At 39.3% G+C, this 26,209-nt stretch overlaps 1 protein-coding gene across 9 annotated transcripts in view; it reads right to left on the reverse strand.

Annotated features, from left to right (window-relative positions):
* Window positions 1–26,209, reverse strand: part of NR2C1 (nuclear receptor subfamily 2 group C member 1) — a 59,843-nt gene that overhangs the window by 33,275 nt on the left and 359 nt on the right. For 4 of the 9 annotated variants that reach the window (XM_027774345.1, XM_006154864.3, XM_006154862.3 and 1 more), the window contains exons 2-7: window positions 18,775–18,847; window positions 11,075–11,305; window positions 6,587–6,668; window positions 3,762–3,941; window positions 2,910–3,057; window positions 2,738–2,828 (exon numbers count right to left, since the gene is read on the reverse strand). In XM_027774345.1, coding sequence (XP_027630146.1) covers window positions 2,738–2,828; window positions 2,910–3,057; window positions 3,762–3,941; window positions 6,587–6,668; window positions 11,075–11,305; window positions 18,775–18,828 — 786 coding nt within the window. In that variant the 5' untranslated portion in view covers window positions 18,829–18,847. Of the gene's footprint in view, window positions 1–2,737; window positions 2,829–2,909; window positions 3,058–3,761; window positions 3,942–6,586; window positions 6,669–11,074; window positions 11,306–18,774; window positions 18,848–20,193; window positions 20,214–25,584; window positions 25,773–25,804; window positions 26,083–26,209 lie in introns of those variants that run through there. The other 5 variants (XM_014590259.2, XM_014590260.2, XM_006154863.3 and 2 more) reach the window with 5 other exon arrangements.

Raw genomic sequence — 26,209 nt, forward strand, 5'->3', positions numbered from 1 at the left:
ATCTGGCTACCTTAACCACCAGGTCACAGAGCTGGTTCATTGACTTCATCTTTATTTTTAATGTTTGTTAGTAATATATACATTCTCTATGCATTAAATACAATTTTTGGGGAGCCAGAAGGTGGCTTGGTGGTTAAGGGTGCTGGACTCCCACGTCCCGGACCTGGCAGCTTGCTTTCTCACTTTTTCTCTCTCTTTCCCGGTCAAATTAAATAAATTAAAATAAATAAATAAATAAATGAAGTAAAATTAAATAACTAAGTTAAAGAATAACTTAAAAATACATAAATTCTTTTTTTATAAAAATAACTTTTTCCTTAATTATTTACCACCCAAAAATATAATTTATACAGGAAAGATAGATAGGTGCTTGTATTTTTTTGTTTCTATTTTTTACTATAGGGTGCGTGTGCTTGTCAGAGAGAGGAGAAAGGAGAGGAGGTGAGAAATCATCCCCCAGGAGGATGGCCATGCCGCTATCCTCTCTCTTCCATCCTCCTCTTGGGTTTTTAGGCATGCATGCACATGTGTCCCATGTGTTTTTCAAACAGCTGGGTCTAGGACTCCGACCACACAGTTGGCCATGTGGGATCCACAACTTAACCACCATGCCACCTCATGGTCCAGATAGGTACTTGGTTTTTTTTCTATTTAGTTACTGAGTAACAAGTTGATGCCCTAGCAACATCTAGTGGTGACAGATGATTTTTTTCTTAGTATCATTTAAAAATACTAGATTTTTATATATGATGGGAGTCTTACTATCATTTGTGGAAAATGTGTATTATACAAAAATTATGCATTGGGATTAGCAGGTGGCATAATGACTATGTCATTGGACTCACATGTAGTCGACCACAGTTCGAGTCCCAGACCCAGTCTCACACTCGGCACGTGTGTGTGCATGCCCAAGATCTTGAGAAGAGAATGGAGAAGGGACTGCGGCATGGCCATCCTCCCTGGGGGATGATTTCTCGCTTTCTGTCTCTCTCTGTCTTTCTGGCGAATATACGCGTCCTATTGCAAAAACCTCTCAAAAAAAAAAAAATATGTATGAATTTCAAAACTTTTTACAACAAAATAAACTCATGGTTTCATTTCACTTTTCCAATAACTTAACTAACGTTATGCACCTAATAGCACAGAGCCCAAGTATTCAGTGTCTTAAGGCATGAAACAAGAAATATGTAACAAAATAGCAGAATGAGAAAACCCTGATCACAGGCTCCTGAAGTCTATTTTCAGATATGAGTTTTCAGGATAAATTTTTCCTTCTTGTTCTTTAACGAGTTCTGAGAAGTACAGCAAGTCTATATGCTTAACCTAAGTAAATGTTTAGTTGGGTTGGTCCTCTAGTTACAGTCCTTAAGCACTTGTACTGGGGACCAGATTCCACATGGCTGACCACAATTTAAATCCTGTCTTCAGTTTCTTAAAAAACATGCCAAAACATGTGTGTACATGCCCAAAATCCTGACAGGATAGGAAAAATGGAAGAAATGGATGGCAGCATGACCGTTCCCCACTGGGGGGATTCTCTCTCCTTCTCTCATACTCTTCAATTCACATACACTAACAAGCACATGTACCCTCCGGCAAATAAAAAAAAAAATAATAGCAAGAACTAGCTGGAGGCATGGTGGCATGGTGGTTAAGATAGCTGGATTCCACATAACTGGCTGAGCAGTTGGAGTCCCAGACCCAGGGCTTTGAAAACCATGACATGCGTATGTGCATGTGCCCAAAATCCTGAGAGGAGAACTAAGAAGAGAGTGTGGTGTGACCATCCCCCTGAGGAGTGCCTTCTATTTACTTTCTTGCCAGTGAGTGTACGCACCCTACAGCAAAATAAACAAACAAATAAAAATACATAAATAACTCCTTTTTCCCCTCAGGTACCTTGCCTAAAAGAGCTAATCTAATCCCTAAGCGAATCCAGGTGATCTGGAGTGCTTTTCCAGTCCTATCCCTATTCTTAATTCAAAGTGAATGCTTTGACTGAGGTGTGCTAAGAATTTCTCTTTACCTAAAATAGAAGAAATATTTTGACACTAATGAACTATTTTGACACTAATGAAAAAGAAAGTTATAATAAGTGCAGAACTTTTAAAAAAAACTAAATTTTTCACTTATTGTAACTTTCTTTTTCTGAGAACTTTCATTTCAAGATGAAAAAAAAAAATCTAAAAGAATCTGAAATGTCTGTTGCTTTCATATTGAACCTATAAATGTCCTAGTGGAGTAATAAACATTTCTACGATAGTAAATGTGCTGCTCAAGAGACGCCTCCAAAATAAAAAAACAAAAAACAAAAAACAAAAAAACAGGCGCATGTGCATGCATGCCCAAGATCCTGAGAGGAGAATGGAGGAGAAGGAATTGCAGTGTGACCATCCCTGCTGGGGGGGGTGGGGGCGTGATTTCTCGCTTTCTGTCTGTCTCCATGTCTTTCTGGCGAGCACATGTGCCCTATAGCAAAAATCTCTCCCCTGCCAAAAAATGAGACACCAGATACCACACAGCAACCACAGACAGAATGCCCACTGTGGTCAGTCTGAAATATGCCAGTCGTTGGTTCAAGTGTCCAAGACCTGATGGGCTAGAGGACTAGACGAGAGGGATTGTAATCCCTGTGGAGAGTACTTTTCTCTTTTATCTCTCTCCTGCTATCATGTGCATGTGGTATTCCATGGATTAAAAAAATAATAATTTAAGCTTTAAATTGCAACAAACATACCTTATCTGGTGACATCAGCACAGCCGACTCAGTTTTTATTCCAGACTGATGAATATTCACAAACATTCCAGAATCTAACAGTCCTGTCGACCTGCAACAAGTACGAACTTTAGCCTTAGTTTCACTGGAAAGAAAACCAAATAATCAGCTGTTAATGTTTATTTTACTATACCTTGCAGTTTCACCATCTGTTACAAAAGTTGGAGTTGCAGTTAAAGGGCTTCGAAGGTCTTTTCGAATGTAGATTTTTTCTGTTGAAGCAGCACAGTTGGAAGATTTTTCTCGTGATACTTCAATGGGTTTTCTTTCACACTGAACAGCTACACGAATGGGTTAAACAATTATATCTCAATTAGGATTTAATAGGCAGTTATAAATGTTAAGCTCTAGATCACCAGTGTTGCTAATGGGAGATCTGGTATCACACTGAAGTCTGAAAAAAACTCACCAAACTACAAATTATACTCAAGCGTGACAAAGGCGCTTCAGATTGGTAAAACTGGCCAATCAGCACCTCTCATTCTCTTTTCTCTCCTTGTCCCCCACCCCTCAGATAGAAATACAGAGAAATCCTCATCGTTGAGAAGGAAGAACTGAACTTGGAAGTCTCTTACTCAACTATATCGGAGTTTAAAAAATGAAATAAAACTTAATTAAATGAAAATAATGCTATTAGATACATTGAAAAGGTCTAAGACACATTTTTGGAATCTAGCATAGAACAATCAATATTAGCCATTGTCCTTACATTGTTAATCAATTTTAAACAGTTTAATCAAAAAGCAATCTGGTATCTAGTTCGCTGTGCTTTTTTTAGGCCAAGTTCAAACTATAAATACATGCTTGGTACATATACACCCAAGAAGTACTTAATAAAAAAAAAATCCATGCACATATGTATACATTCGAAAGTTTTTAGTTGGAAAATTCAATTAAAAATACATATATTTCACATATTTTAATATTAATTTGAATATGCTCCTGAAATCCTTAAAGTATTTTCTCCTTTAAAGCTAATACATACAATCTTGTTTCATTCCAAACGCAATACATCTCTGTAACCTGCAGTATTGACAGCGGTTTCGATGGTGCTTGTTAATAATACAGTCCTTTGATCCTCGACATGAATACACTAAATTTTTTCGGATACTTCTTTTAAAAAATCCTTTGCAGCCTTCACAAGTTATTGCTCCATAATGACGCCCTGGAGAAAAAATATTCAATACAAAAGTTACCTACTTTACAACAGAAATAAAACTCATTTCTTTTGTTTAAACAATAATGTGAGATTAAACTGAGATTTTCAAGTTTCCAACATGGAAAAAAAAACTTTTAGGAGTTATTAAATAGAACATGAAACAAAACAAAGTTTAAAATTTTGTAGGTAACCTTAGTAATGGTATAGAAAATTTGGGAAAGAGAACAAAATCATTCATAATCCTATTTTTTAACATTAAAAACTTTTTACTTCTGAGATCACTTACAAATTACAGTTCTGTTATGGATTACATATGATAATTTTTAAAATTTTATTTTTGCTATAGGGTGCACACACTCACCAGAGAGAGACTAAAAGAGAGAGAGAGGGAAAGTGAAAAGGCATGCCCCTCAGGGGGATGGGCAAACCATAATCCCTTCTCTATTCTCTTCTAAGGATTTTGGGCATGCATATACATGCACCCAGCATGTTTTGTTTTGCTTTTAAGAATAATTTATTCCATTTTACTTATTATTATTATTATTACTATTGTTATCTTTTGATTTGACCAGAGAGACAGAGAGAGAGGGATAGCGAGAAAGCAAGCTGCAGGTCCAGGACTTGAACTGCAGTCAGCCATGTGGGGGTTCAGTGCCTCAAAGACCACTGCACCTGCTGGTTCCTCCAGCATGTTTTTCAAGCTGCTGGGTCCAGGACTTGAACTGTGGAGTTGGTCAAGTGGGGTTGTCACGTTAACCTCTATGCCATCTGCTGGCCCATATGGTCATGACACATTTTTGCATAGAAAAACAGAAAAATACACCATGACTTTTCCAACAACCCAATATTATTATCTGAAACCTATGCTCCAGAAAAAATGATAAATGATCAGATAGTATTTAGACTAAAATAATCCCTTCTCATTTTGAGTTCCTTGAAATCTTACATTTGGATTAACCTGTTACTTCAGAAATTTCTTTTGCCCATCTATTAACAAATTGAACACGTTTTAGGAAAAACTCTAGTGGACATTTTATTAATACATTAAAAAAGGATTAATGAAAACAAACTGGGTTCTTAAATTATGTACAACAGGCATTTGTGAAGGGATATGAATGTGCATTTTTTGGATAACAACAGTCAGAAGTAAAATCACTTAACCTTGAGTACTAGTAACAGGCTTTGTAAATACCCACCCAGCAATATGAAGCATTAAAAAAAAGGTTAACAAGATGGGACCAGTCAATGACATAATGGTTACGTTGCTGGATTCCCATAGTTGACTACAGTTCGAGTCCCAGACCTGACAGCTTAAAACTCATGCTGGGCACATGGGCATGTGCTCCCAAGATCCTGAGAGGAAAATGGAGGAGAAGGGACCATAGCATGGCCACCCCCACCCCGAGGGGGGATGATTTTTCACTTTCTGTCTCTCTCTGTCTCCTCTCTGTCTTTCCAATGAGTAGATGCACACTATAGCAAAAATCTCTATAAAACAAAAGAAAAAAAGGTTAATGAGATGTGACTAGCAGATGGCATAATGGTTACATTGCTGGACTCTCATGTAGTCGATGGTGGTATGAGTCCCAGACCCGGTGTGTGTGTGTGTGTGTGTGTGTGTGTGTGTGTGTGTGTGTGTGTGTGTGTGTGTGTGTATGCCCAAAATCCCAAGAGGAGGAGGGAAGAGAAGGAACTGTGTAACAAGGCCATTTGCCCTGAGGGGTGATTTCTCACTTTCTGTCTGTTTTTCCAGCGAGTACATGGGCCCTATAGCAAAAATCTCTCTGAAAAAAAAGAAAAAAGGAAAATAAGCTCTATCCACCTTAAAATTCAAATTACTCTGAATTCCTGAACAGGGCTTAAGAAGTAGGTTAAAAACTTGATGTAGGGACCAGCAGTTAGCGTAAAGGCTATGTTGCTGGACTCCCATGCAGTCAACCGCGGTTTGAGTCCTAGACCCAGTGACCTAAACTCATACCGGGTTCGTGTGCATGCATGCCTAAGATCCCGAGAGGAAAATAGAGGAGAAAGGACTGCGGTGTGGCCATCCCTCCAGGGGGGGATTTCTCGCTTTCTGTCTCTCTGTCTCTCTCTGTCTTTCTGGCAAGCGCACACACCCTATGGCAAAAACCTCTCCAAAAAAATAAATAAATAAACCTTAATGTAATACACTTTTTAAAAAGGAGTTATTTAATGTCATCTGTTATTATTATTTTTTAATTTAACCAGAGACAGAGAGAAAGGGAAAGTGAAAAAGCAAGCTGCCACCATGTAGAAATCCAGCACCTCAACCACCACGCCACCATCAACCCCAATGTAATACATTTTTTAAATATCGCAACTCATTTTAAAATAATTCTTTTTACAAAACATCTGATTTTTGTATTTAAAAATGTCTCCATATGTTTACTTAGAAAAGGTAAATTACCCTAATCCACTGAAACATGAATGCTATCATTACAAACAGAATTAAATTGCAATGGAGTATAAAGGCGAGTTAAAAAAGCTAATTATTCTATTAGCTAAATTTTATAGACTACAAATATAAACCATAAAAATGACATACATGTTCTTTTCACTTTTAGTAGAACATGGTAATATGACAGTTATTTTAATAGCAGAACACATGTAGGGAGTGTTTTTAATGTTACCTGATGCTTTGTCTCCACATACTACACAAAGCTCAAAAACCTTATTTGGTCCTTGGTCTGGGGAGGAATTATCTGTTAACAGCTTAAAAAAAAAAAAAAGTTACTCAATAACATTCATTTTGTTAAAAAATTAAAAAACATTCAGTTGGTCTTGCTTTTCTGCTTTCTTTTTCATGAGTTATTTTTAAGCTGTGAGCCCTATTACTATATATAATTTATATAATAAAAATAGCCTTCATTTTGTCTGCACAAGTGAAAATTTCAGTAGGACTGCAGCAATAGCTTTTTAATTTGTTCTATAACAATTCCACTAAAGCGATCAAACTATTCAGCACACAAATACATGAATATTTCTAATACATCTTTGACCATTAAGCGCTCTTATTCATATGCGACATTATCAAATTATTGCAGCAGTTAATGGTTCTATGTAGTATTTGTCTTTGAAGAGTTCATAATCTTTCCATGTGGAATGACATGACAAAAATAGGTTTACAACAATCGCATAACAAGATAACCCTGAACATTTTTTAAATTGCCAGAGGGCAGGTGTATTCATTCACCAGAGACAGAGAGAGAGAGAAAGCACTTCCCAATGGGGTATGGTTAAGAAAACAAAGAAGATCAGATTAGTAAAACTAGTCAATCTGTATCTCGCAATCTTAAGATCACTTCTTTTCTCCATCCTGTCAAGATTTTAGGCACCCATGCACAAATGTCTGGTGCGTTCATCAAGTTGCCAGGGTTGGGATTAAAACTGAGGTTGTTCATGTGGAATACAGTTTTCTTAACCAGTGAGCTATGGGGCTGGCCCAATTTGAACTTCTGAAGCAAAAAAAAAAAATTTTTTTAAAGTTTTTTTTGCCATAGTGGGTGCATACGCTCACTGGAGAGAGAAAGAGAGGGACAATGAGAGGGAAAGTGAAAACTCATCCCCCAAAGCAGATGGTCACGCGGCAATCCCTTCTCCTCCATTCCCCTTCTAGGATTTTGGGCACACACACACAAGTGCCTGGCATGATTTTCAAACCGCCAGGTCCAAGACGCAAACAATGTCAGTCATGTAGGAGTCCAGAGCCTTAATCACCACACCATCTGCTGGCTCCTAGAGTTTTAAAGAAATAATCTTTACTGACAGAGAATTATAATTACACAAATATGATTACTATAAAAAGATACAGAAGTTAAGGGATTTGCCCACATTCCATCTTAGATCATTAGATCCGAAATTAAATCTTCTTGGCCCAGAGAATTCTAACCTCTCTCTCTCTCTCTTTCTCTCTCTCATTGTCCTAAGAGATGATCTATAAAGTAGGCACAGTACCAATATTATCTTTACTTTTAAAAGATAACATTTTAGGGCCTAGCAAGTGGCCTGGACTCCCACATGGCCGACTGAGGTTTGTGTCTTGGACCCAGTGGCTTGCTTTTTCCCTCTCTCTCTCATTCGGTCCCTCTCTTACTTATTTTTAAATACATAATTCTTTTTTTAAAAGTTGGTATTTTAAAAGAGGTTTAACTGTATAACATAGAGATCTGACAAAAGCTACTTCAGCTAGGTGATCAAGGCCAACCTCACTAGTCATAAGTCATAAACCTTTTTTTTTTTAAGATTTTATTTAACTTTATTTATAATTATTAATTTTACAGTTTGATCAGAGAGAGACAGGAAGAGAAGGAAGGTGAAAAAGCAATTCACCAGGTCCAGGACTTGAATCGTGGTTGGTCATGTGGGAGTCCAGCACTTCTAACCACCACGCCACTTGCTGGCCCCAAATCATAACCCCTTGATATAGATAGTGTGATGAGATGATATTTTATTTATTTATTTCATGTTTTTGTGATAGGGTGTGTATGCTTGCTGAAGAGAGACAGAGGACACCGACCCAAAGGAGTATGGCCACGCCACAATCCTATCTCCTCCATTCTCCTCTCAGATTTTGGGCATGCACGCACAACTGGCTGGCATGATTTTCAAGCCATAGTTTCTGGGGCTCCAACTGCAGTCATCCATGTGCTAAACAGCCCCTTAACTACCATGCCACCTGCTGGACCCTGAAACAGCACTTTTAACTTCTGTAATCTTCCTAAAAACCCAGAACAACAGCACCTGTTTAATCACGAGAAAAAAAATCAAGCCAAGTCCAACATTGGACCATCACATAATATCCTTGACCACTACTCCTCAAAACTGTCATATCCAAGAGGAGCTTAAGGAGACATGAAACTAAAAGTGATACGGTATATTCTAGATGGGATCCCTGAACAAAAATGGAAATTAGTAAAAACTAAAGGAAAGCATAAAAACCTATGGGCTTTAATTAATAACATATTGTAAATAAACACTGGTTCATTAATTGTAATGAATGTCTCATACAAATATAAAAATATAGGTAAAAATGTGTTGGGAGGGGTAATATGAGAACTCTCTGTACTATTTGTGTAACTTTTCTCCAAATCTAAAACTGTTATAAAAATCAAGTCTATTAATAAAAAAAAGGAAAAGAAAATTAGGCCAACTGGTGGCATGGCGGTTAAGGCAGCTGGATCCCACTGACTGACTGTATGGTGGCTTGGAAAACATGCCTGGGACACATGCGTGCATACCGAAAATATTGAGAGAAGAATGGAGAAGGGACTGTGGCATAGCCACCCGCTGCTGGGAGTGTTTCCTCACTTTTCCTTTCTCTCTCTTCTATTTCTCCAGCAAGCACATGAACCCTCTAGCAAACTAAAATTAAAAAAGAAAAAAAAAAGGAAGAAGAAATTATGGTATACTTAATACTATTAATATTTTTGTGACTTTTGTCTTATTGGTAAAACTAATTCTTCTAAATCCATAATCCTTTTTGTCTTTTATTATTATTATTTTTTTTAATTTGCCAGGGGATGCATGCTTACTAGAGAGAAACAGAGAAAATGGGGAAAGTGGGAAAGCACTCCCCATTGTAAATGGTCACACAGTAATTCTCCATTTCTCCCTCTTTTTGGGATTTTGAGCATGCATGCACACGCACCTCAAGTATTTTTTCAAGCTGCAGGTTTGCAACTTGAGCCACATAGTCGGCCATGTGGAATCCAGCCATCCTAACCATCATGCCATGAGCTGGCTCTAGCCCTAGCCATTTTCTACCTTAGTTTCTAAAAAATAATACAAATAAATGTCACTGGAAGTAGGCAAATTTTCATGTTTATACATTAGGACTTTTATACATAGGAACTTACTTTTATCAGTTTCTCATCACAAAACATGGAACTCAGTTTTGTGATGAGAAACTGGTATCTCCAGGTCTCTGAAGGCAAACTTAAGGGTGCATTTTACTTGTATTCAATCAGAGCAACCAGCAGTATACAAATATCTATATAACCAAAGGCATGCAGTATGTGAGTCTTAACTGGCTCTTTGAAGAATATGCATTTTGTATTTTGGCAAAAATTAAAACAACTGCTGAGTTCCACCTTAAAACAGATGACAGGGTAGAATGCTTACTTGGTCTTGAAGATGCAGATGTCAAGAGGAAGCACAATGCAGAAGCTATCAGCTACCTCAGCTACAGTATTGACTCTTTTGATTTGGCAGCTTCCCATTCATGGCACAAGCAGCTTGGTTCTGGAAATTATCTCTACAGAAGCTGCCCTGATTTGACAGCTTCCTAACTGTGTAGAGGGAAGGAATATCTTAGAAGTCAGTTTTGCAGTAACAGCTATTCTTGGAAATCTAGCCTAGAACTGTTTTTCAGCCTTCCCAACATTTCTGCAAATTCCATATATTCTTTATTAAATCCCTTCCTTGCCAAACTAGCTAGAGTGGATCTTACAGTACGCAACTAATGATCCTTCAAAATAGAGCCAGCCAGGTGACATAGTAGTTAAGGCTGTTGGAGTCCACACAGCTGACTGTGCTCTTTGATTCCTGGATCTGGTGGCTTGAAAAACATGCTGGGCATGGGGTTGGCAGGTGGCATGGTGGTTAAGGGCGCTGGACTCCCACATGGCCGACCATGGTTGAAGTCCCTGACCTGTTGGTTTGCTTTCTCTCTTTCTCTCTCTGATCAAATTTAAATAAATAAAGTTAAATAAAACAGATCTTTTATAGAAAAAAAAAAGAAAGAAAGAAAAACATGCCAGAAACATGTGCATGTGTGCTCAAAATCCCAGGAGGAGACTAAAGGAAAAGGGATTGTGGCGTTGCATGATCATCTCCCCTGGGGATGCTTTCTGACCTTCTCTTTCTCTCTAGCAAGCACATGTGCCCTACAGGAAAAAGAAAAGCCCCTCCCTGGAAATATACAGGTAGGGGAAATTGTGAGGGAAAGTTCAGTGGCCCATAGGAAAGGGAAGTCACCATAGATACTCTGCAATATACACAATTTTATTGATTTTTTAAAGTGAATATGCATATATGTAAAGTCTTATTGGTAGGACTCATAACATGCTTTATAATTTTTTTCAAGTATAAGATGAAAAGAAACATCTACAATTATTTACCTGGAGGTGTTGTGTAGATAGATCAGGAGTTGTAAAAAATAACTGGTTGACACCTGTTGCATCTGGAGTTGTGAGGAAAACTTTCCCTGGAGTGGAATCTTGCCTGGTCAAAATGACTTTGCTTGGAGTAGAGCCATCATGATTAGTCAGAATGAACTGTTTGCCTTGGGAATTGTGATCAAGTGCTGTCACAATCTGGATTTTCTGCCCAGTTTGCTGCTCTGTAACAATCTAACACAATCATGTCAAACAATCAATTTAACCCAATCTTTTTTCTCTAATGATACACTTTTCTCATATTTTAAACTATCACTTGTATTTCTAAGACATTCTATACTATGGAAAAATATGTAAATAAAAGTACGATAGTAAGAACTTTCAAAAAGTTTATTTCTTTTATGAAAGACAGGGAAACAGATAGAAGGACAGCCAAAGAGCAGGTACCCACACCAGGGTCTTTAGGCTGTTATTCGCCCCTCGCCTCAGCCAGCCCTGATTATGGGCACATGTGTCACTGGTGTGCACAGGAAGAGCCTAGGCAGTGAATCTGGGACCGTTCCACGAGGACCCACTGCCAGTGTGGCATTACTATTTGTGCCACCAGCTGGACCAACGGGAAGAACATTCTGACCTCAGGTTTTGATTCCTTCTTTCCCCTTTTCACCTTCCATTTAGACAAATATACGTTGGGTATGTTCTAGTTACCATTTTGGAATATTGTAGTGAATAAAATAAAATTTTTGCCCTCATGAATCTTTTATTTTAGTAGGGAATAAATAATAATATTTACGTAAGTAAATAATAAAGTCAGGTGGTAATAACTGCTCCAAAGAAACACAAACCAAGGTAAGGTGAGAGACACTAAGAGAATGAGGGCAATGAGGAAATTGTCCTTAAGAAGGCTTCACTGACCATACAAAAGTCTAGATTTCCTATGGTTTGAAATGAAAAGCAGCTGGAGGGTTTCAAGTACAGGAGTGACAGAATCTTACTTTTTACAAAAGGATGACTCTAGATTTAGTGTGAATAGACTGTGAATGTTCAAAAGTGGAATTAGAAGAATCAGAAAAAAATCCTACCACGGGACCAGCAGACGGTGTAGCGGTTATGTTGCTGGACTCCCACATGTGACCATGGTTCAAGCCCTGGACATGGTGGCTTCAAAAATCATGCCAAGAGCATGTGCATGTGTGCCCAAGATCCTCGGAGGACAAGAGACTGCAGCATGGTCATCCCCCGGGGGGTTGATTTCTCATGTTCCCCCTCACTGTGTCTGTCTCTCTCTGGCGAACATACACACCATAAGACAAAAACCTGAAAAGAAAGAAAAGAAAGAAAAGAAAAGAAAAGAAAAGAAAAGAAAAGAAAAGAAAAGAAAAGAAAAGGAAAGGAAAGGAAAGGAAAGGAAAGGAAAGAAATCCTATTACAGATACTTTCAATATCAGGTTATCATTTATGGGCAGATACTGCCTAGGACCATAATGGGGGAGTAAAAAAACAATTGGATTTGGGATATTTTTCAGAAGAAATAGGTTATAAAATGTACTAGTGAGTTAGAATGGAATTAAAAGGAAAGAGTCATAGATGATTATAAAACTTTGGCCTGAGCAACGGGGAGGACAGAACTGCCATCTGAGATGTGGTAGTCTGGGGAAGAGCAAGTTCATGAATCAGGACAACCAGCCATCATAAAGTTTTGCTATTGAGCAAATATTCTCTAGAGTTAAGTCATTTAGTCGACTAAATTCCCTGACTCAATTTTAAAATGATAAAGTTGGCTTCTTTCCAGGATTTTTCATTTTAATTTTCCTGGATTTTTTTCATCAAGATTCTTTTCTATGAAAAATTTAAAATAAGTTCTGATTAATCAGTTTTTGTCTAGACAAATTATATTGATTACAGTTGCTGTCAATATATTTTATTGCTGTTGTTAACCATCATTTCTACCTAGACCTATTATTCTGGGTACAATTTTGCTGTTGTTTTTTAAAATACTGAGAGTTTTATTTTACCATAGGTGCTTCTAACAAGCCCAGTTTTCTATTCCAATTCCAATAATGTTTAAGATTGCCAATGATGTACAAAATGTGATCTGCTTCAGTGTTCATCTCTAACTGATTTTTACCATAAAATTTAAGCCGGGGGCTGGCAGGTGGCATGGTGATTAAGTTGCTGGACTCCCACATGGCTGACCATGGTTTGAATACCACCTGGTGACTTGCTTTCTCACCCCCACCCCCATCAAATTAAAAATAATAAGAAGAAATAAATAAGAAGAATAAATTAAATTCTTTTAAAAAAATTTAAGCAGTTTTCAATTTTATTTTGGATTCTTTTTTTTTTTTAACTTGCCAGACAGCATGAGTCTTCAAAAGAGCAAAAGAGAGAGTGCATGCGAGCAAGTAAAAAAGCAACCAGCCACAAACCCTCTTCCTCCATTTCTCCCTCCCTTCAAGAGATTTTGGGCATACACATGTTTTCTCAAACCACTGGGTCTATGACTGAAACAGCTTAGTCAGTCATGTGCCGCCATGGTTGCCTCACCCACCAGGCCATGGGCATGATGAATTATTTCTGTAAGCAATACTCACTGTGAACTGAATAAAAAGCTAATGGCTCACATTTATTTCTTAGAGAAGACAATTAGGTACATATAGGGAATAGCCATTACTGAGTTGAAACATTCTTGGCTTAGATAATTAAAAGGATATCTGCTATAGCATAATAACTATAATAATCAAAGCAATCCAAATGACCTTCAATAATGGTCTTCTCAACAGAGAACAGTAGATTACGAAAACAGTTCTCAGGTCTCAGGACCCCTTTACACTCTAAAATAAATTACTGAAGGTCCCAAAGAGTTTTTGTTTATGTGGATTCTATCTACTGATATTTAATATACTAGAAATTCAGAGAGAATATTAAAAAAAAAAATTTAGTGGGTAGGCAGCCAGCAGGTGGTGTGGTGGTTAACGGCGTTGGACTCCCACATGGACCTAGTGGTTTGCTTTCTTACTTTCCGTTTCTCTCACTCAGTCCCCCTCTGGTCAAATTTAAATAAGTAAATTAATTAAAGACTTCTTTTTTTAAAAAAAATTTTATTCATTCATTCAATTTGAGAGAGAGCCAGAGAATGAGAGAGAAAAGGTGAGAAAGTAAGCCACCAGCTCCAGGACTTAAACCACAGTTGGCCACCTGGGAGTGTCCAGCACCTTAACTACCATGCCACCTGCTGGTCCCAAATAAAATAATTCTTTTATAAAAAAGTTTGAGTGGTAGAGTGACCCTGTTTTATATCTTTGCAAATCATTCTGGTTTAATAAAAGAAACTGAAATCTCATTAATTACTTCTTCATTTAATCTGGTGGAAATGTTGTTTGCATTAGGCTCACATTATTAATTGAAAAAGGAAAGGTGTATGTATGTGTGTGTGTATATGTATATGTATGAATGTGTGTATACACACATACACACCAGAGATTGCATGTGCTTACTGGAGATGGCTAGGAGGAAAGTACCCCACACTACAAACCCTATTCCTCCATTTCTCCATCCTGATGGGATTTGGGGTATATATGTGTCTAGTGTGCTTTTCAAGCAAAAAGCACCAGGACTTGAACCATGGTCAGTCACATGGAATTTGGCTCCCTTAACCACTAGGTTATAGGACTAGTTCAAAATGAGAAAGAATATTTTGTTTACATTTTAAAAAATGTTTACTATAGGGTGTGTATACTTGCCAGAGAGAGAATAAAAATGTTTACTATAGGGTGTGTATGCTTGCCAGAGAGAGAAAGAAAATAGGAAAGCACTCCCCAAGACGAATGCCACATCACAATCTCTTCTCCTCCATTCTGATCTCAGGATTTGGGCCACACATACAAACGTGCCTGGTGTGTTTTTCTGTTTTTTTTTTTTAAGAGAGATTTTTGCTATAGGGCGTGTGCACTTGCCAAAGAAACAGAGAGAGAGAGATAGAAAGAGAAATCGGGGGCCGGCAGGTGGCATGGTGGTTGGGAGCGCTGGATTCCCACATGGAAGACCGTGGTTCTAGTCCCGGACCTGGTGGCTTGCTTTCTCACTTTCTCTCTCTCTCTCTGTTCTTCTCTGGTCAAATTAAAATAAATAAATAAAGATAAATAAAACAATTATATTTAAAAAAAAAAAAGAAAGAAAAGAAAGTGAGGTATCGCCCCCTAGGGAGATGGCCAGATCACAATCCCTTGTCCTCCATTCTCCTCTCAGGATTTTGGGCACACACATACACACACACATACCCAGTGTGAGCTTTAAGCAGCCATGTCCGGGCCTCGAACAGCTACGTAACCACTACGCAATCTGCTGGACTCCTGATGTGTTTTTCAAGCTTCTGGGTCTGGGACTCAAACCACACAATTGGCCATGGGGACTCAGCTGCCTTAACCATCATGATTCCAGCTGGTCCAGGATATATATTTTTAAAAGAATTACTTAATTTTATTTACTATTATTATTCTTTTTAAAAATTAGCTATAGGACATATGCGCTCAGCAGAGAAAAACAGAGAGAGGGAGGGAGGGGGAGAGAGAAAATAAGAAAGCAAGCTGTTAGGTCTGAGATTTGAACTGCAATCAGCTCTGTGATAGGCCAGCACATTAACCACCATGTCACCTGCTGGCCTTGGCTGGTTTTTTAAATATCCAATGCATACTTCATTAAATATCCAACTCATACTTTATTTCATTCTTACACAGTTTTTATAGATACTTGTTCAAATCAGAAGCTATAAAATGTCTACATATCTTATTTGGTCAATACATCACTTAATGTTTTTAATTTTTTTTTTTTACAATTAAAGTATGAATTTATTTTGGCACAAAAACTTTTTGAAATTTATACATAGTTTTCCCATTACATGTATTTCCATGAACTATTTTTTTCCTGAAACGTTTTTTAAATTAATTAATTTACATTCATTCCCTAGGCATCTTCACAGCATACAAAATATGATTTCCCATCCAGAATATAGTGCATAGTGGGTTAATCATGCATGTTATTGTCAGTAACTTTCCCTTTCTAGTTTCTATGTGTGTGTGTGTGTGTGTGTATTTAAAAAAACCATTTCTGACCTTCTGACCCTCTGCCCTTTCCTACCCTCCTCCCACACTATCTCTGGTGTCAACTGTTGTTTTCCATTTTTAATAGCCTTTTTAAACTAAGGAAATGGTTCTTAAAAAAAAAGATTTATTTAATGTATTATTATTATTAACTCAACCAGAGAGAAAGACAGAGAGAGAGTGAGGGAGGGAAAATGAGAGAGCAAACTGTCAGGTCCAGGACTTGAACCATGGTCAGCCATGTGGGAGCCCAGCACCTTTACCACCATGCCACCTGCTGGTCCCAGGAAATTGTTCTTTGATACTATTAGGTTGGCGCAAAAGTAACTGTGGTTGTGCACTGTTGAAATTTCTGTTTGATAATGGATACATTTTTAAATAAATGTGGTTATGTTACACATCATTTTAATCTGCACTTCTTACTTTTTTTTGCTAATGACTTATTACTTGCTGTTTATTTTAAATGTATTTCAGACTAGACAATAAGCAAATACCAGGGAATTTTTAATTCGAGTTCAAAATGGGTCATAAAGCAGTGTAGATGACTCACAACAACATCTGGGTCCAGGAACCACTAATAAACATACACTACAGTGGTGGTTCAAGAAGTTTGCAAAGGAGACAAGAGCTTTGAAGATGAGGTGCATGGTGGCTGACCATCAGAAGTTACAATGACTAATCGAGGGCAATCATTGAAACTGATCCTCTTAGAAATACGTGAGAAGTTGCTGAAGTACGCAACATTGACCAGTCTGGTCATCTGGCATATGAAGAAACTGAGTAAGTGGGTAGCTCATGAGCTGACCGAAAATAAAAATAATAAAAAAATTGTTATTCTGAAGTGCCATCTTATTCTATGCAATAGTGAACCATTTCTTGATCAGACTGTGACATACGAAGACAAGTGGATTTTAAACAGCAACTAGCCTCAACCAGCTGAATGGTTGGACTAAGAAGCTCCACAGCACTTCTCAAAGCCAAACTTGCACCAAAGAAAGGTTATAGTCACTGTTTGGTGAATCTGTATTCTACTACAGCTTTCTGAATCCCAGAAAAACCATTACATCTGAGAAGTATGCTCAGCAAATCAATGAGATGCGCCCTGAAAAACTACAAAGCCTGCAGCCGGTACCGGTCAACAGAAAGGCCCCAATTCCTATTCATGACAACGCATTACCACATGTCACACAACCAATGATTCTAAAGTTGAACAAATTGGGCTACGAAGTTTTGTCACGTCCACCATATTCACCTGACCTTTGACAACAGACTACCACTTGTTTAAGCATCTCAACAACTTTTCGCAGGGAAAACACTTCCACAAGCAGAATGCACAAGATGCTTTCCAAGAGTCTGTCAAGTCCCAAAGCACAGATTTTTATACTACTAAAGTAAACAAACTTATTTCCCATTGGCAAAAATATGTTGACTGTAATGGAGCCTATTTTGATTAATAAAGATGTATTTGAGCATGGTTATAATGATCTAAAATTCACAGTCAGAAATCACTATTGCTTTTGTACCAACCTATACCAAAAATCAACAAGTTGTAAGTTTTGGGTTCTTTTATTTATTTTTTCTAAAAGAGAGAGCAAGAGAAGACAGCACCCCTAACAGGATCATTATGCTGCAACTCACCCTCAGACAGCCAAGATCACTAGCATAAACACACATACCTGAAATGAACAGGAAAGGGAGGCCTCTGGATGTCAACCCAAGCCCTTCCCATAGAGCTTCGGCACTGCAGAGTGTTGTGTTACCTCTGTAGCACTACAGTTAGCCACGAGTGGTAGTTTTTTAAAGGTTAGTTGCTATATGGAATCAGAAACTATTGGGTCGCTGGAAAAGTCATGATGCATTTTTACATAGAATAACACAGAAAAATATGTCATGACTTTCCCGTTGACCTAATGTATTAAAATCTAATGGTCTATCATGCAATTTGAACAGAATCTTCTGAAACCATCTGAATACATAATTTTGTAACATTGACCTTTGTTCATTAGGAAAACACTGGTTAACTAAGTTACACTAGTTAACTAAGTTATGTTAACACATTTCATCATACAATATCATGTAGCCTGTGGCTAATTCCACTACATACATGTTAGAGAACAATACTGAAAAGGCAAATAACATTTTAGTATTGTTATGAAAACAGTTTTGACTTGGTGACTCTCTGAAGGGTTCCTAGGTGGTATTTTGAGAACCTCCAGATTACAGTACAACTTAATAAGGAACAGGACATAATCATTTAAAAAAAATGTGAAGATGTCTATATTGACATGAACTAGCTCCTACTGGTCTACCAAGACTGACCTCAGATTTCATACCCTTCAAAAACATTCCCTGGTCAGATGCCCACTCAACACTTTTCATTGGATGTTTTTCTTTAGTGCTCCTGTAGCCTTTTATACAGTTACTTATCATAGCACGTCCCATATTGCATTGTGATTGCCTGATAATTTGGCTCTCTCATTAAAATGAAAAGATATCTTAAAGTCAGGAGGTATCTTTTATCCCTGTACCTTTGGAACCTAGCATATATATTCATTGTAAATAAGAAGTTTGGTGAGTCAGCAAATGAATGTAAACTAAACATACCTCTCCCATCTGTTGTTCAATAATTTGATGTGCAATTTCTTCTATGGTTGCCATGATCTAATTGCCCAGTGTCCTGTCAAAAATTTTGAAAAGATGCCCTTTTTACAATAATACTCACAAAAACACATTTATTGAAAAATTTTCAAGTTAACATGATATGATATTGAGGACTGATTCAAATATTCCAGTTGAAGCCGGATGGGTTGGGAGGGAACAGACAAAAAAAAATTGGCCATGAATTGACACTTGTTGAACGCAGTCACAACTGATAAAGCTTATATACAGGGATTTATAAAACTGTTCTTGTTACTTCTGTGTATTCTGAAAGTATTTATTTTTAAAAGTATTGGTACAAACAGATGGCATAATGGTTATGTCACTGGACTCCTACGTAGTCGACTGGGGTCTGAGTCCCAGACACCGCAGCTTAAAACTCATACCGGGTACATGTGCATGTGTGCCCAAAATCCCAAAAGGAGAACGGAGAAGGGATTACAGTGTGGCCATTCTCTCTGGGGGGTGATTTCTCGCTGTCTCTCTGTCTCTGACTCTCTGGAGAGCTCATGCATCCTGTTGCAAAAACCTAAAAAAGAAAAATAATAGGGGGGGGCAGCTGGTGACAGAATGGTTAACGCACTGGACTCCCACCTGCCTGACTATGGTTTGAGTTCTGGATCTTGAGGCTTGAAAATCACTCTGGGCACATATATGCACGTACTCAAAATCCTGAGAGAATAGATTGCAGCATGGTCATCCCCCTTGGAGGGTGATTTCTCAATTTCTGTCACTCTGTTGAGCATATTCACCCTATAGCAAAAATCTCTCACTCTCAAAATAGTCTTTGAAGGCTGGCTATGTGGCTAGATGTTAGGGCAAGTGGATTCCATATGGCCAAATGTGCAGTTCAAGTCCTAGATTTAGTACCCAGGAATGTGTCGATGTACTCTGAATCCCAGCAAGGAGGAGAAACTGAGGGGCAGGGATTGAGACATAACCATGCCCTGCTGTGAGGTGCTTTCTTCCTCTCCTCTCTCTCTCTTGAGCAAGCACCTATGTTACCAGTCCAAACTTTCCCCCCATCTTTATAGGACTCAAACTGCAATCAGCCATGTGGGAGTCCAGCGATGTAACCAAGTTTAAAGGAAAGGCTAATAAATGAGGACACTTGTGAGAGGGAACTCAGTAACAAGCAACAGAAAGAAACATAGTTTAGAATATTTTCTAAAGAAAATCCAATTTAAAAGAAATCATTAGTTGGGCCTGACTATGGTATGGCACTTAAGGTAGTTGGATCCCACATGGTCAAGTATACAGTTTGAGTCCTAGACCTGGTGGCTTGAGAAATATGCCAGGTGCTTGTGGGTCCCAAGGAATAAGAGGAGTGCGAGATAGAGGAGAAAGGATTATGGCATGACCTACCCCATGAGGGGATGCTTTCTCATTTTCTCTCTAACTGGTGAGCAGATATTCCCTCTGACAAAATTTTTAAAAAAAGAATCATTAGTCTTAAAGACAACAAAGTAATTGAAAATATGCAAATGAACATGACACTATATATCTTGCATAAACATGTATGCTAGCTCTATGAATAACATACACATCTCTCGGACACTGAATATTCTCTCTCTGAACAAAACTGCTTGTTTGCTTGCTTGCTTGTTTGTTTATTGTTTGGAGAGGTTTTTGCTATAGGGCACATGCGCTCCCCAGAAAAAGAAAAGAGACGAAGAGATAGAAAGTGAGAAATCACCCCCAGGGAGGGATGGCCGCACTTCAATCCCTTCTTCTCCATTCTCCTCTCAGGATCTTGGGCAGGCACGCACACAAGCCTGGCATGAGTTTTAAGTCATGGGGTCTGGGACGCAAACAGCGGTCGACTACGTGAGAGCCCAGCGACATAGCCCTTAGACTAACTGCTGGTCCCAAAACTGCTTATTTTCTTCCACACAACTCTAAGTCACACTCATACCTTCATGTAAAAACTTGTCCTTTGACTTGTGTAAACCAGTAAAACCAGTCTTTAATGACCTTACTTTGTCTTTGAGTAACTTAGTCCTAACACAACTGCTTACTAAGGACTGACACTGAAGTTTGTCCCTTTCTTGATGTCAACATGGGTGACTTGTGTTCACAAAGATTGCCTTACTATAACCAATATAGTCTCAAAGTTTCTTGACCTAAGTCCAACACAAAGTCCAACACAACAATTTAACCATAAAAAACCTTTCCCTGTTACTATTTAAGATGTCTTTTGTTAAATGTGACAGTATAGGCATATACATTATTTGTAATTCCTTGAATTGAACATATTGTCTCATATTTCTGTCTTTACTAATGGCTTCTCCCTCTGCTACGAATGCCACAAAATTAATTAAATCAATGTTTTCCAAAGTCTAGCTACGGTGGTGCAGCAGTAGTGCAATACTGGAGGCCATGTGGAAGATCAGGATTTGGTTCCCACATCAACCTGTCCGTGCTGGGTGCATGCACACACGCCTGTGATCCTACCTGTCAGGGAGGGCTTGAGGTGGAGATACGGATCATGACGTTAGACCTAGTTGAGGGTGCTTATTTCTTTTTCATTAAAGAAATAAAGTTTAAAAAAAGAAACAGAGAAACTTTAGACACTATGTGCATGTGTTTTCCAAGAGTAAATTTAACTCTGAAGATGATGCCAAATGGGCATTCTTTAGAGGGTATCGGTAGAAGGCTAAACTGTTAAAACTTTTTTAGAAAGTGAGTTGCCAAGGTGCATCAAGAAATTTATAATGTTCATGCTCATTGACTTGATAAAAAGAAATACACACCATAAAAAAGAATCAAATGGAGCTGTTACAGATAAAGGCTATAATACAGGAAATCAAAATCTCCCTCAAAAGCATTAAAAGATTAGACCATGCAGAAGATTGAATCTTAGATGTTGAATACAAAATCTCTGACCTGGAAAAAAAACACCAAAATGACTGAGAAAATAACTTTTTAGATAACTTAATAGATACCATTAAGCGCTCAAATATCTGGATAATCGGTATCCCGTAAGGTGAAGAAACTAATGATCTATCCCATGAAATCCTGGAAGAAAAATTCCCAGACCTAGAGAGGCATTCAAATATCCAGACCCAAGAAATACAAAGGGCCCCTAACAGAATCACCCCAAGAAGATCTTTTCCAAGGCACATCATAGCCAGATGGGCCAAAACCACAGACAAAGACAAGATACTAAAATTGGCAAGAGAGAAAAACACCAGGTTACTTACAAAGATTATCCCATCATGCTAACATTAGACCTCTAATTGGAAACAATATGAGCAATGAAAGAATGGGAAACTATATTCAAAGTGTTAAATGAGAAACAATTTCAACCAGGAATACCAGATACCCAGCAAGATGATCCTCCATATAGGAAGAAAAGATAAAAACATTCTCAGATAAACAAAACCTGAAAGAATTTATCAATACCAGACCAGCTCCTCAAGTTCTGAAGGGAGTGCTATCCCAAGAAAACTAAAGACAGAGAAATAAGAGAACAAAAAGCAAGCGAGAAAATCATCAACTTAATGGTAGGTACAAGTCCAGAAATATCAAATATCAACATTAAATGTTAACTTCCAAGATTTAAACAGAAAGAGCAGACCACAGCAAGACTGCAAATTCAACAAAAGAGAGATTAATTACATGAGACTGAACTGGTGAAAGAGAATTTTATGACTCTTGACTAAAAGATTACTGATTTTCTTCTATGCTTTGTTTTCCAGATTTAAAGATTTTGTTTTCTTTTCAGCTGTTAATAGACTTAGCAATTTATTAAAATGTTTTTTTTTTTATTGAAACATAAACTTTTCTCCCTTCCTGACCACTTCTTTTTTTTTTTTTTCTTGGAGAGGTTTTTGCTACAGGACATGTGCGCTCGCCAGAAAGACAGAGACAGACAGAGAGACAGAGAGACAGAAAGGGAGGGGGGGGGTGGCCACTCCACAATCCTTTCTCCTCTCTCTGGCAGCTTCAAAAACACACTGGACAAGTGTCCATGAATGTCCCAAGTCCTGAGAGAATGGAGAAGGGACTGCAGCATGGCCACAGCCCCGAGATGCTTTCTGCCTTTCTATGTCTCTGTGTCTCTGGCAAGTGCGCATGCCCTGTCAAAATCTTTAAAAACAAACAAACAAAAAAGCACTTCCCCCACCCTAATTCTTTTTTTTTTTTTGGAGAGGTTTCTGCTATAGGATGTGTGTGCTCCCCAGAAAGAGACAGAAAAAGAGAAATCACCCTCCAGGGGGGACAGCCACACCGCAATCCCTTCTCCTCTCAGGATCTTGGACACACATGCACACGCACCGGCATGAGCTTAAGCCACCGGGTTCGGGACTCAAATCATGGTTAACTACATGGGAATCCAGTGACATAGCCACTACACCAACTACAGGTCCAGGTCCCTCCCTCCCCAGATCCTAATTATCTTATTCCCTCTTATTCTTTCCCATTTGGTCACACTCAATTTAGGGTGTTGTTATCTAGAGCAATATATGCATATATGTATACTTATGTTTATTTTTTACATGACAGGAGAGGGAGGTGGTGGTTAGGGAGGAATCAGAATTTTCTCATTGTGAGCCTGCCTGAATCACACGTAAGTAAGCCTGAGTAGCCCTATCCACCAGGCCTCAGGTTGCGAACTGAATTCAATGTGGGTCCAGCATCAATAGTGTTGCATTAGTGCTGTGTCACGGGTTGGTCCCAATTTTTTAGAGTTTATTTATTTCTTCCAGCGGGGAGTGGGCACTCTTAACATGGTCTTCATGCTGTGACCCCATCCCCAGCCTTGGCCAGCAAGGATCATCTGCACACACATGTGTCACCACTATGCACAAGTACTGGCCTGCCCATATGTCTTCAGCACCACGGAGCACTGTATTAACAATGCTCCGCATGGTTGGCCCCAAAGCAGTATTCTGTAAACTTCATGTTTAAGCCAACAAGGGGTGGGTAAATTAATTTAGGTCATGACCAAAATTGTTTAAAAAATGGAAGTAGAACAGAATCAGGCTTAATGAAGTAAAAATAGTCTGAAGACTTCATTTCAATATAATATGCGTGTGAATGTGCTGGGTCATGATGTGAAATGTATTTCAGTGGGTTATAAAACTCCTGATTCTCCCTTCCCTTTTTTTGGGGGGAGAGGGTAGGACCCTTTGAAAATCCAGTAGAAGTTAAGGTTCCTCTCACCAGAAAACAAGTTCACATTCATTCAGAGTACAAACAATTTAATATGTGAAATTTCAAGGGGTTTGTAAAGCTTTCTACAGCCAGTCCAAGGACTCAAACTTAAGAACCACTGGGCTCAAATTTCAGCTACACCAGAACTGAGTTTCCTCAATTTATACTCAATATAGGCAACTTTGTGTATGATAAAAACCCCTGGAAACAAAAGGCCATATTTGTATCAGCACCTGGTAGAAGGCTTTACCAAGTAACAAATTCTGCTTCAGACTATCAGTGTGGCCTTAATAGTCAAAGTTTAATTCCTTCTCCTGGTATCTGTTCAATATTTATGAAGGGCCCACAGAGCGCCTGGCACCATGGACACACAACTGAGTTCTTTTATTACTTGGCTCCTCAATCTTATCTCCCAAGAGAGGCCCTCTGTTCTGGTCAAACTGGGATTTAAAAAAAAAAAAAAGATTTTTGCTATAGGGTGTGTACACACTCAGGAGAGACAGAAACAAACCGAGGAACAACTCCCCCCGGGGGGGTGGGGGGTGGTGGCCAAGTCACAATCCCTTCTCTATTCTCAAGATTTTGAGCATGCATGCACAGGCACCCAGCATTGAGTTCCAAACGTCCTGTCTGGGACTCAAACCATGGTTGGCCATGTGGGAATCCAGCTGGTCCCTAAGATGTTCTCTCTCTTTTTTGTTTTTGGAGAAGTTTCTGCTATAGGGAGTGTGTACTCGCTAGAAAGACATAAAGTAAGAAATAACCACCCTGGGGGATGGCCACACCACAATCCCTTCTCCTCCACTCTCCTCTCAGGATCTCGGGCACTTACATACATGCGCCCAGTGAGTTTAAACCACCAGGTCCAGGACTCGAACCGCGGTTGACTACATGGGAATCCAGCGACATAGTCATTACACCAACTGCTGGTCCCCCACCCAAGGGTGGGAATCATACATTTAATAGCCACTTCCAGAATGCTTGCTGCCATTAATTTGTGTTTCCCTTGAAATCCTGAGACTGAAATGCCCCTACAAACAATGGTGAAATAATAACATTTCATATGAACCCACTCCCCATTTTTCTTTGGAGAGGTTTTTACTATAGCGTATGTGGGCTCACCAGAAAGACAGAGACAGAGATAACAGAAAGTGAGAAATCATGCCCTAGGGGGGATGGCCACGCTGCAATCCCTTTTCTCCATTCTCCTTTCAGGATCCTAGGCACGCAGGCACACATGCCTGGTGTGAGTTTAAGCCACAGGGTCTGGGACTCCAGCTGCGGTCAACTACATGGGCGTCCAGCGACATAGCCATTACACCATCTATTGGTCCTACCACTCACCTTTCTAAAAAAAAGGTTTTTTCCACAGGGCGTGTACACTCACTGGAGTCAGGGAGAGGGACAGCAAGAAATCACACCCCCCTCCCCCGCCCCTGCAGGGAGGAGGGTCATGCCTCAGTCTCTTTTCCAGTCTCTTCTCAGGATTTCCGGCAAACAGGCATACACCCCCAGTACGGTTTTCAAGCCCCAGACCAAGAATCAAACTGCAGGTGGCCATGTGGGATCCAGCACCTTAACTATCACACCACTTACCTATGAGAACCATTTAAAAAAAAAAAAAGAAAGATATCTCTTTCTGGTCCATTAACAGGACATGAAAACAAACGTTAAAGAACAATCGGCATGTATCAAACAATCATGCACAAGAGACTGTTCAAAAAGGCCTCCACGCTGAAGGCCTGTTTCCAGCGGCACGAAAGGCTGAAGACGTTCAGGTTGTCTTGCGGCTTTCCCTTTCCAGGTACTTTCTTACCGGCTAAACCACTTACTGAAGGTGGCGGGGAAGCGGGACTACATCTCTATTTCATAAAATGGTATCAAAAGAGGTTGGAAGCAGCATTCTTAACAAAGGAGCTAGTCGAGGACCGGACGTGCCCGGTGCAGGGAGGACGCGGCCGGTGCAATCGCTTTTCTCAGAAGACACCGGTCCAAAGGCAGCCGCTACTCTGGCCGCGGAGGTCCTCAAAGAAAAGTGAAGGCAGAAGCCGTCGGTCAGTCCGTCCCAAGGAAGCACCAGACTCAGACGCGGCCCTGAAAGAAGAGGACTCAGGACCGGGCCCCGGGGCAGGGTCGGCCTCACCCGCATCCCGCCCGCCCAGCGCCCGGCGGGACCGGCCCCGGCGCGCGGCCCCCCGGGGCGGAGGGAGCGCCCGGGGGC

This window comes from Tupaia chinensis, unplaced genomic scaffold (genome assembly GCF_000334495.1).
Source record: "Tupaia chinensis unplaced genomic scaffold, TupChi_1.0 Scaffold000423_1, whole genome shotgun sequence".
NCBI lineage: Eukaryota > Metazoa > Chordata > Mammalia > Scandentia > Tupaiidae > Tupaia > Tupaia belangeri.